Source organism: Helianthus annuus, chromosome 17, assembly GCF_002127325.2.
Source record: "Helianthus annuus cultivar XRQ/B chromosome 17, HanXRQr2.0-SUNRISE, whole genome shotgun sequence".
NCBI lineage: Eukaryota > Viridiplantae > Streptophyta > Magnoliopsida > Asterales > Asteraceae > Helianthus > Helianthus annuus.
In genome coordinates, this window is record NC_035449.2 from 163,501,771 (window position 1) to 163,513,938 (window position 12,168).

General features: G+C 38.0%; 1 protein-coding gene across 1 annotated transcript; it reads right to left on the minus strand.

Moving 5' to 3' along the window:
• Window positions 1-9,788: 9,788 nt before the first annotated feature.
• On the minus strand, window positions 9,789-11,737 carry LOC110925171 (FBD-associated F-box protein At3g52670). Its single transcript, XM_022169140.2, has 5 exons — window positions 11,692-11,737; window positions 11,394-11,444; window positions 10,483-10,934; window positions 10,241-10,372; window positions 9,789-10,119 (listed from the first exon to the last, which is right to left on the minus strand). The coding sequence occupies exons 1-5, from the start codon at window positions 11,735-11,737 to the stop codon at window positions 10,030-10,032; spliced, it is 771 nt and encodes a 256-aa protein (XP_022024832.1). The 3' UTR covers window positions 9,789-10,029.
• Between the last annotated feature and the right edge of the window lie 431 nt (window positions 11,738-12,168).

Sequence of the window (12,168 nt, forward strand, 5' to 3'; positions counted from 1 at the left end):
TTGATGTTTCCAAGCTGACCTGCTACCAAACCACAGTAAGCACTGACCATGGTGTTGATGATTTCCATATGCTCCTTAGCAACTTCAATGCTAAGGTGTGAAAGATTTGAGTTGTCGACTCGGATTGTGTTAGGATTTTGGGGTTGAGGTTTAGGATTGCTTGCATAATGAGCTTGCTGTTGTTGAGGTTGTGGTTGTGGCTGTGTTGGGACAGGAATGTAAGACCTCGGATCAAATTGAGGTTGTGGTGGAGCAGCTGTTGACTGAGGAAAAGGAAAGGAACTTGTGTTGGAGACAAATGCAGTCTGTAGTTTAGGTTGCTGGGCTGCAGCTGCTCTTGCTAGAGCATCGAAACCCGGAAGGTACATTTCTGTATTTTGAGGGGCGGGAGCTCTCTTGGCTTTCCTGATTTCTTCATCATTTTTGTGTTCCAGCTTTTGAATGAACTCGTAGATGTTAACTTGATCTAGAGTTCCAGTATGCTTCAACAGCTCAATGAAAGAGCTCCACTTTGGAGGTAAGGCGTCAGCAAACCTACTCACCATGTCTTGTTGAGTAGAGACAACTCCATAAGCACACATTTCACTAATCAAATGATAGAAACGTGTGGTCATATCATTCAGAGTCTCGTTTTCCAAAAACTGAAAAGATTCAAACTCTTTCTTCAACAAATCATGCCGAGACTTTCGAGCAGCTGCATTGCCTTCTCCTCTAGCTACTAAACAATCCCACAATGCTTTCGTAGACTTGCAGTATGAGAACTGATGATAGATGTCTTTGTTGAGTGCTTGAGTAAGTGTGGCAAAGGCCTTTTTCTCCAATTCATAAGCCTTCTTGTCTTTTTCAAGCATATTGGCATAACCCTCAGAAGTGGACGCAGCAGTCTCCAGATTTTCATTGAATGCATTGATGAAACACGTCCAAAGATCGGTGCTTTGCCCTTGGACATACGTGTGAAATCGGTTTTTCCATGATGGAAACTCATTCATATGATTTAGCTTTGGTGGACGATTGTTACTGCCCGTTTCGCTTTCACTGATCAAAAGGTTTTGAATGCTTTGACTTTGATTGGATACCAAAGCCCATTGACTTGGACTGATTGATGGAGAAGGTAACATACTCTTTGCCCAATCTGCAGCAGTGACTAACTCTTGATTGGATCGTGAGTCCAAACTCCAATCCCATGGACTTGTACAGCTCATTTTGATCAAATATTAATTGAGAATCTACACAAGCACAAAGTGTTAAGTGTACACAGACACAAATCGAAAGATACAAGACTTGTTTGAAAGATCAAGATTTGTTCGAAGGATCAACAGTGATCGAAAGATTACTGTTGAGTTTCGAGCAAAGTCTTCGAAAGATTCACAATGAAAGATCCTTATCTTTCGAGCAATTATCACGAAAGATTCACAATTCAAAAGATATTTATCTCTCGAATACTGATCTCGAAAGATTCACAATGAAAGATCCTTATCTTTCGAGATGAATCCTTATCTTTCGGACAACTAACTTTCGAGAAGATTCCCTGGTTCGAAGGATAGATCTTTGACTTCGAAGGATGGGTCGAAAGATGATTATCTTTCGAGCCTTCCTTGATCGAAAGATGGTCTTTCGATGTCGAAAGATATCTTTCGAGACCTTCTGACACACTGACGCGGATGTGACAGGTTGGTGAAAAGGTGATGGGTAGGTAAGTCAACTTTCGGCAGAAAGGGATGTGCAGTCTGTACCTTTCCCACCAACTTTGAAAAATTGCCCAAAATGGATAACCTTATCCCCAAACCAGTCACCGGAATCCTTAACCGGAAATATGGCCGGAAAACACAAAGACACTTAAAAACAACTTTTTAAGTTACCCAACCCAACCTTGAACACTCCCGAAGGTTTAGAATCCGTTTTTCAGTTTAAATATGCAAGAAAAACCACCAAAACGGGTGCTAAACCAAGTGTCCAAACACACCAAACACTTGAACAAACCCGGTTTTAAACAAGGTAAAGAGCCAAGCTCTGATACCACTTGTAGGTCCCTGTCACGAGGATGACGAACCTAAACCTTGTTATACAAACCTACTAGCGAGTGCGGAATCCAAGCTAGTAAGCAAACCTAGATGAAGCAAGTAGAGAAACAAACACACAAGAGTTCACCGATTAACACCACTGTATTAATACGTATGAAGGTTCCGGTTACAAGCACAATGTTTACAAATCTAACTTGCAAACTCTCACTATGTGTGTGTGTGTTTCGGACAGAATGCTCTCAGCTCTATCTTTCTGTCTCTGTGGGAGTGCCTCCCTGAACACAACACACTGCATGGGTATTTATACCCATACACAACAGGTCTTGCTCGAAGGATTCGATAGATGGTCCGAAGGATCATCTTTCGAATGCAATGCTCTCGAAGGATCAGCAAGGACCTCGAAGGATCATCCTTCGAGGTCTATCAGTCGAAGCATATCTTTCGAGGTGATCGAAGGATATGAAACATCCTTCGATCCTCAACCTTCGAGACAGACACTTTACAACCAATATATGATTGTTTGGCCAAGTCAAACCAGGAGGACGGTTGACTTGGTCAACTTACAGGACTGACACGGACATCGTTTACATCGTGACCGAATACAGACAAAGTACAGACACAAGTGCACCAACAAACTCCCCCTTGGCTGTAGCTTTGTCTTTATCTTCTATAGTTGTAGACTCGTCTCGAACTTCGATGGTCCTTGGTCTTCGAGTTCTCAAAACTCTGATGTCCTTTCAAGTCTTCAATGTCGGAGGATCTTGAAAGTCTTCACGTCTTGAAAGCAGAGAGTGTATCAACAAACTACCCGTATCATGTAGGAAGTGTGTTGACAAACTCCCCCTTAACATAAGCTCCCCCTTGAGTTATGCTCGTGAATGACTTGATCTTTATGAAGTGAGATCCTTGTGGTGTTGATGATGGCCAGCGGCAACTCGATCATCTTCATCTTTTGAACGCCTTCTCGTCGTGTCTTCATTCCAAAGCTTGTCATCGACCATGTTCTCCTAGCCTTTAGAATCTGCACATGCAAGAAATCTAAACGCGTAATGAGAACAACTGCTTGGAATAGTTAGTATAACCAAATGACACACGAATGACCATGTCATAATCAACCACCGTCCGACAGTTTGAAAGTTTAATAAATTTGTCAATTTTAGTTTTTAACTTTCAAAACTTGCAAATTTCGACCGTTTATGAAGATTTAGTCAGTTCGGTTTTCGTTCAGGTTTCAGGTAACGAAGACTAGAGTTCCAAACATCGTACGATCGAAAATCAAATAGAAATAAAATCTTTTTGGCTTTTATAAAGTTTATATTAAAACAGATTTTAGGTGTGTTTTAATATTACGAAAGACAACAATTTTAATATCCTTTGAGTGTTATCAAACGACATCACCGCTAATGTCGTGCTGATATGCACCAAACAACGAAACTGTTTAAAAGAAAAACAATAAAAGTTAAGCAGTAAATAAATATATACAGACATTCTTTTTGCGAGTTTCGAGGGTAAGAGAATCATATCAGTGTACGGTCATGCCAAAACACTCTTGTTGTTCAGTTAGTTAACATTAAGATAAGCATCCTATAACAATTATCGGTATTGTTGTCCACTTAAGCTCAACTTATCAGATGTAATCATGGCGAGGGGATACGTTAATGTATGATTTATACTTACTGACCGGTGTTCATCCACATCACGACACATTCCCGTATCAAGGTATGCACGAGGGTTCATCTTACCGGTGAGTATACCGATTATCATCTGTTTGACCGTATAAAATGTGAGATACTCACTTATTTTGATTTGAAAAACAAGCCCTATGTGATATAATCACTTATTGATGAGGAACTTGATTTTCATATGCATGAGGGCACAGGTGCAAGTCCGTGAACAGGTCAGTACTTCCGTACAGCAGAGAGACGAACTTGACACCCGGATAAATGTGATATTTTATCACTTATTTGATTGGACATGTGATTGTTTATCACTTATTGCGGTCGAATGCAGTATGTAATATGTACACGTATGTATAGTATCATGGAAGATCTAGACTTGCGTCCCCGTTATTTTTCGGTAAAAGATACAACCATGATACCCAGATGATAAGCAGCATAAAGACCGAATATCTCAGAACCTCGGCAATCTATCAAACGAAATTTCGGTACTAAGACCATATGCCAATGAATGATTCCCACCTGGTCTTCAGTCGATTAAGATTTATACCACCCTGCACACTTTAAAATGATTGTGAGCCTACCGATACATCTTATATAGAGCTGCTTATCATTTTTCATTTAAGGTTTAAAGAGGTTTGGATAGACCACTGATGTACTATCATTTTCTCTTTTGCTCGCCAGGAAACTCATTTTTGTTTTTCTATTGTTTTTGTGTTTTTGAAAATTTTTCGATGTTTTTGGATTTTCAGATTTTTTGAATTTACTCCCCCTAAAATCAATAAACTAAGACAAATTTAAAACACACAAAGGTATTTACAAAAATGATTTTCTGATGTTGGTTTACTCTTGCTTGACCTTAATGCCATTTACCAATAATAAGAAGTCAAATCTAGATTTGTCAAAAGCTTTGGTAAATAAGTCGGCACGTTGGTCATCGGTGTGGACCTTAACAACATCGATTAGCCTTTTCTCAAAGCAATCACGTATGAAGTGATATTTGATTTCGATGTGTTTGGTCTTTGAATGCTGCACAGGATTTTTAGTGATATCTAAAGCAGCAGAATTATCAACGTATATAGGAGTAGTTAGGAATTCAAAACCGTAGTCCCGCAATTGTTGTTGGATCCAAAGAACTTGGGAGCAACAACTTGAGGCAGCAATATATTCAGCTTCGCATGTTGATGTAGCGACGCATGTCTGCTTCTTGCACTGCCATGTGACTAGGCGATTTCCTAAAAACTGACATCCAGCCGTTGTGGATTTGCCGTCGATTTTGCATCCGCCAAAATCAGAATCACTGAAAGCGACCAAGTCAAAGTTATTATCCCTAGGATACCACAGACCGGTGTCGGGGTAAGCCTTCAAATAACGAAAAATCCTTTTGACAGCTGCAAGATGTGAGGCCTTCGGGTTAACTTGATATCTGGCAAGCAGGCACGTTGGGTACATTATATCTGGCCTTGATGCTGTGAGGTACATAAGGGATCCGATCATCGCGCGATAGTATGAAGGGCTAACAGGTTCACCCTTCAAGTCTGGAGTAATTCCGTGATTAGTTGGCAGTGGGGTACCAATGGGCGTTGCATCGGACATCTGGAACCGGCTCAAGATGTCTCCAACATATTTAGTCTGATGGATGAATATCCCAGACTCCGATTGTTGCACTTGTAGGCCCAAGAAGAAATTCATTTCCCCCATAGCACTCATCTCGAACTTATCCTGCATGATGCGCTCGAAATTCCTACACAAAACATCATTAGTAGAACCAAAAATAATATCATCAACATATACCTGTACCAGAAGAAGATCTCCATCTTGTTCTTTGATGAAGAGAGTACAATCGATAAGACCTCTTCGAAAACCGTTCTCCAGCAGATATGTAGATAAGGTTGCATACCAAGCTCGTGGCGCTTGATGAAGACCATAGAGAGCTTTGTTGAGCAACCAAACCCGATCGGGATGGACAGGATCTTCAAAACCTGGAGGCTGTTCGACATATACCTCTTCTTCAACCACACCATGTAGAAATGCACTTTTGACGTCCATCTGGTAAACCTTGAAACCTTTGAATGAGGCATAAGCCAGAAAGATCCGAATAGCTTCCAGACGTGCAACTGGTGCATAGACTTCGTTGTAGTCGATCCCTTCTATCTGACGAAAACCTTGAACGACTAAACGAGCTTTGTTCCGAATAACCACTCCACGGTCGTCTTTCTTGCATTTGAAGACCCATCGAGTGCCAATCTTCTTGTAGTTCTCAGGCTTTTCAACAAGCTTCCATACACCAAGCTTGTGAAATTGCTGTAATTCTTCCTGCATGGCTTCAACCCAAGCACTGTCTTTCAATGCTTCTTTCCACGACTTTGGTTCTTCTTGTGACACGTAACACGCGAAGGATCAGTCATTCTGTTGACCAGATTCTCTTATAGCTGAATACAAACCAGCATTCCGGTTGTTTCTCAGCTGATTACGCGTCTGCACACCGCGATGGACATCTCCTATTATGTTCTGCTGGGGATGGGTATCATGAGTCCTCATTTCAGGATTATCTGGCACACGAGCATTGATACCCAAGTTGGTAAGATTAAGATCAACAACCAACTCCACACCAGGAATGTGGGTAGAGGTGGATGTATTCCCTTCAGCAGTGTCTATATTCTGCGTATGAGGTGTATCACCAGAGGCACCTTGAACAGGAGCAGCTGGAGCTGAGGATCCTTCAGCTGCATCATGATATTCATCATCTTCAGAAGAATCATTATAATCAGCAGCATCTTCATAAACCTCATTTAGAACCATATTACCGTTTTCGTTTTGATTCTTGAATCACCTATTGATTGGATTCCGCACAATCAATAGGTTGTTTGATATCATTGAAAGATCTGTTTCACGGGACTTACAGTTGCATATTTTTAGGGATTATTAGTTAAAAGTAGACTCATATAGATAAGGTTAGTTAGGAACTAAAAATTTGAACTTAGTATGATATAAAGTTAATAAAGATATAAACTCTTATCATCCTATTTTTTTTATAAAAACAGCTATTGAAATCTTATAAAAATATAATTTTTTTTTATTTGTAAAAAAACCGAAATTTAACAATTTAAGTTAAATCTCTAAAACGTACTTACGAGTAAATACTATTTTTTATTTTTATAGAAACGAAAATTTTAAACTTAAAGTTTATTTAATGGGTACTATGTGGATATTTAGAAAAAGTTATGAACTTTAAAGAATAAAATTATACTTTATAATTTAACCAATAAAATAAACAAACTTTACAATTGTAACAACTTATCTTTTATTTTTTGTCTTTTGATTATTAATTTTTATACAAAAAAATTATTTTTTGTCTTTTGATTATTAATTTTTATAAAAGAACAAAACTTTTACATATGTGTAAACTTATGACATATATCAACCATAATAATGATATCATAAGAAAACTACCAGAAATGAGTGTCGCAATGCAAAGTGTCGCCCTCGCCGCATCGCGCGGGCACCCTGCTAGTTATGAATAACATCTGAATGAAAATTAAACAAGAAATAACTCACCACCATTAATGAATTGAAGTAGAAATAAGGATTAAAATGTACCAAGCCGATTACAAGGATTGAATGCTGTGTTTGACTGTTTGTTTTTCATGGTTTGGCATCAGATCATGAATACCCTAAAATAAAACTACCCGGAACCGATCTATGTGTTAGGGTCGGGTCGGTTTTTAATACTTGGACCGAACTACCCTAAAATAAAACTACCCGGAACCGATCTATGTGTTAGGGTAGTGAATCGGTTAGTGATTTTATAGATTTTCGATTCTCGGGTCAGGTAATAGCCGAGTCAAGTCGGGTTTTACCTTTTGCTCACCCCTAAATAAACGCATGGTTCTCTCTTTATTTCGTTTATATACTTTGGTTGTAATGTTAAAAGTCAAAATAATTGGTGTTATTATTTATAAAAATAGTTTAGGAGAAATAAACTTACAAAATTTCATATAGTCTTAAAACACAAGTATTCAATGTGGTACAATGCTTTTTAAACATGGTTTGATAAAATATGAAATTTGCAAGTTTAAAGGGTAAAGGGAGATACATGAAATTGCTTAATTTTTTTTTTTAACGACAACTTTGATTCACTGACGGGCTACTCACCAGTGAAACTATCCGATCATATCTATTCCTACTAAGTTATAATGCCTAAACAACAATTCTAGAAAAAACCTAATAAATCTAACAAAAACCCCATTGTAGGAATCGAACTCAAGACATAATTGTCCTTAAGCCTTATCCCACATCTATGATTTAAAAATTTACTTTTTGATTAGAGTAAAAATGTCATTTTGATACTGAGATTTGGGCACTTTTCACACTTTAGTACAAAGGTTTAATTTTTTCGCATGTTGTTCCAAAAAAAAATTGTTTTTTTGTCATTTTCATCGAACTGCCTAACACCGTCTATGCATCTTTGTTAAGTCTAGGGGCAATTTCATCTTTTCCACAATTATTATAATAAACCTTTTAAGTTTCCCTCCCATTTTAATCTACCCTTTTTCCCCTTTATAAACCCTAATTTTACCATGACACTGGTGCTCTGCTCGACATCATCGTCTTGCAACAACACCATCCAGATTCTGGTCAACAATCCATCTCTTGCATATCAACTGCCTGCATAACAGGCTTCTGACTTATCTTATCTCGATTAAATCTGATATGTGCAATCTAGAAACAAACTTGAAATCACAGCCATATTGCACGAAAATCAACTGTCCCCTTTTAAATTGTTTTCTACAAGTGACTTTGGATTAAAAAAATAAATTATTTGACTAAAGTTATTAAATGAGAAACAACAGCCCTTCTTCGAAACTCTGATTTGGAAACAATCAAGAACATAAAATTTAGAAGAACAAGGATTTATAGGATATGAAACCAGAAACAACACGGTTTCTTTTACTAATTGTGATCCGAACGAAAACAATCAACCTCGTTCAACTGGTTTCTCTCTTCAACACCAATGTTTCAAGAAAAAAATAAAGCCGTACGCGAACACAAACAAAAACTTGGTCGCCGGTTTCAGTTTATTCAACCAAAAAGTCAAGAACAAGATAACGGCCTCCTGCCTTTGACTTCTTGAATTCGCAATTGACCCTTTCGGAATTGTAACAACCCTTTGCCTTCTTAATTTTTCAAACTCTTGGTTCTGGATCGATCTAATTTTGAATCAACTTCTTTTCGTTTCTGATTCTTCGATTCCTTCAAGACCGGATCCATTTTCAAAAAGCGAGTGCTGGTGTTGACCAGATAATAAATCTATATAATTTCAAGACTTAATTTTTCGAACTCTTGGTTCTATCGATCTAATTTCAAATCAGTTTCATTATAAAGGGTAAAGGGAACACTAAAATGGGAGGGAAAAATAAAAGGTTTAGTATATTATTTGTGGAAAAGACGAAATTGCCCATAGAGTTAACAGAGGTGGATTGACGGTGTTAGGCAATTGGATGAAAATTGCAAAAGATCAAACTTTTTGGACCAGGAAAAATAAAAACTTTGGTACCAAAATGACATTTTACTCTTTTGATTATTTCTTTTATAAAAAAAGTACAAATGATCCCAATTATTTTCCAACCGTTCACACTTTTAATCTTTCGAATAAACGGATATCACTTTAAATTAACCCGAGCCCCTTGTTCTTCTTCACCACGACCATTTGTCACCCCCTCTGATCACCAAAATGAAAACATTGCTTTTAATCTTTCGAATGAATGGATATTACTTTAAATTAACCCGAGCCCCTTGTTTGGTTCATCTTCCCCACGACCTTTTTTCACCCCCTCTGATCACCAAATCAAGTTTTAATCACTTACAAAGTTAACTCAAGACTATGGGTACAAAGGAACACTGTTTATGTTAACTCAAGACTCCCGAGTACAAAGAAAAACAATCAACAATTGAGCTATATTTGACTGTTTAATTTTATTTTACCACCAGCTGTTGTTTTTTTTTACCAGACTCATTTTGACGGACCCGTATCCGTCACACCAAAAATTTATGTAATCACCACTGATCATACGAAACCTCAATTATAAATCCTAATAAAGTGAAAAACTCAAATAAAATTCAAAAGTATTAAAGGTTTATAGTGTTATTACATATGGCGTTCATTTCAGAAAATGGATCTCACAATTCCTGGAAGCCCTTGGAAGCTTAAGCAACTCTACACACAACTCTCCTTCTTCTTCTACCCTTGAGTCTTCCCAAGTGATCGTTACTGTCTTTAACACCTCAGCATTCCCTAGCGTGTATTTCAGAAACGGTATATCATACTTCCACTACTGGCAATTTGAAAACTTGATGGTTGTAAGGTTTGTTAGCATACAAGCTGGAACCAAAACCGGTTCGATCCAGCAAGAAGCTGCAAGCTTTTGTTTTCAACAGAAACAAGATAGACAAGTACCTTTTTTAGTATTGTATCGATGTCGAAGAAGTTAACAAGTGTAGATAAAAAAATCAATGAACTTTACAAACGAACAACTCGAGTACCTTATTGATATGAAGATGTTTCAGCTTAGGAGAATTTTCAAGAAATTCCAGGATTAGTGTAGAACTCCACAAACTTTTCAACTCCAAGTGCTCCATATTCGGAAATATAGGCAGAAGTAAATTAGTTGGCATCTTCAACAAAAAGTAAGGTTACAATTAGTGCATGCAAAGAAAAATCATTCACACTAGCTAGCTAAACAAATAACAGATAACTCCAGTATGAAGTCAAGAATGCAACTTACTGTTTTAATTGAAAGTGATTTAACTCCACTTATTCCCTTAAGAAGCTCATCCCACAGATGAACAGATAAACCATGGACCGAAATAGAAGCCTCAACAAGAGACAATACATTTTTCACTACAAAAACTGAGCACATTATTCCACCAACGAATAGATATTCAAGATTAGGGACGTCTATAATAACTTCGTTGATATCCGATGAACATAGCAATGTTAGTTTCAACCGTTTTAGAGTAGGAATATTGAATGTGTAATGTACAAAACCTACGTACCCTACTTTCAAATATAAACTTTCAAGTACTGGGCAACCACTAATGAGTTTAAAGGCACTGACTAAAGGATTTGTATAAACAGTGATGTCAAGGGTTTTCAAACAAGGAAGAGTGACCTGACATGGACACTTCCAAACAGTGGAATCTAATCTTAATTTTTTTTGGTAAAGGAGGGCGGCACCTCCGGTAAATTTTATTGATCACAAAAAAATATTTACACCTAAAGGGGTTTAGACTCCCGGGACATAAAACCCAAGGAATACACCACCCCCAATGCAGCAAGCCCAACAAAATGGATCAACAAGATCCGGCTCCTGCCTAGACAAACCACAATCCTACAAAACCAACTAAACAAAAACCAATCCAACAGAATACAAAACCACAAAACCAAACCAAAAGCCCTATACATCAAGACTATCAAAAAACAAACAATAACTAAAAGCATAACCTCCATCCCGGTACCTGCAAAAATACAAACATAAAAACACTCCCAGATCATCCACTCATCAGCTTCCTGAAACTCCAGCAAGCTTCTGACCAGCAAGATATACTCCAGCTGCCTCCCTTCATCCAGCCACTTCAACCAACAATCAGCTACCCACAATAATCATCTTAGCATTACGCAAAACACCCAACTTACCACACTTAGCATAATCCCAACATACTTCCCTATCAACTCTTCCTTCACCTCCTGGATCAATATAAAACCAACCCCCATAACACACCAAATATACATTATTTAAACTATCCACCACAAAAATATAAATTTTACGAAACTTCCATCCGACAAACCCATACATCACAATCCCTTTCCCAAAAACCCACCAACCAATAACCATAATCACAACAAACATCCCCACCCTACCCCAGCCTTCCATCACTAACCAAACCTGCAGCTCAACCAACTCCCAAATTTTCAAACCCATTCAAAATATTACCAATATCTTTAGCCTTCACTTCAAATCCCCATATATCAGCAGCCATTCTCACACTAACCGTGTCTTTAAACGTTAACCCAAGCAACCTCAATCTAACAGTTTCAAAAACAATATTACATACCTGCTGCACGGATCGCCTCTCTTCCTCAAATTGCCTACGATTCCTTTCCTGCCATATAAATACACACAAGCAGCAAGTACTAATCTCCCAATAACACCCCAAACAGATTTCATGAATCCCTTTTCCTCCACAAATTTCACAATGTCTGGCCATGAATTAGGAGCATCAATCATTTTTCCAAACACTTTACACCTCTTCCATACAGCCAAAGCATACTCGCAATCAAAGAACAAGTGTTTGTGACTATCAGGGCACCTCTTGCATAAAGGACACCTCAAATCACCAACAAAACCCCAACTAAGCAACCTGTCCTGAGTAAGCAGCCTGAATTTAAAAGCTAACCATAAAATGAAAGC

What these genes read in the sequence shown, in the direction of transcription:
- LOC110925171 (XM_022169140.2), bottom strand. Translation starts at nt 11,737, where the DNA reads ATGGCTGCTGATATATGGGGATTTGAAGTGAAGGCTAAAGATATTG. An exon ending in AGTGAAGGCTAAAGATATTG is followed by an intron (nt 11,445 to 11,691) that starts GTAATATTTTGA and finishes ATATTGATCCAG; the next exon opens with GAGGTGAAGGAAGAGTTGAT. An exon ending in AACATCTTCATATCAATAAG is followed by an intron (nt 10,120 to 10,240) that starts GTACTCGAGTTG and finishes TGAAAACAAAAG; the next exon opens with CTTGCAGCTTCTTGCTGGAT.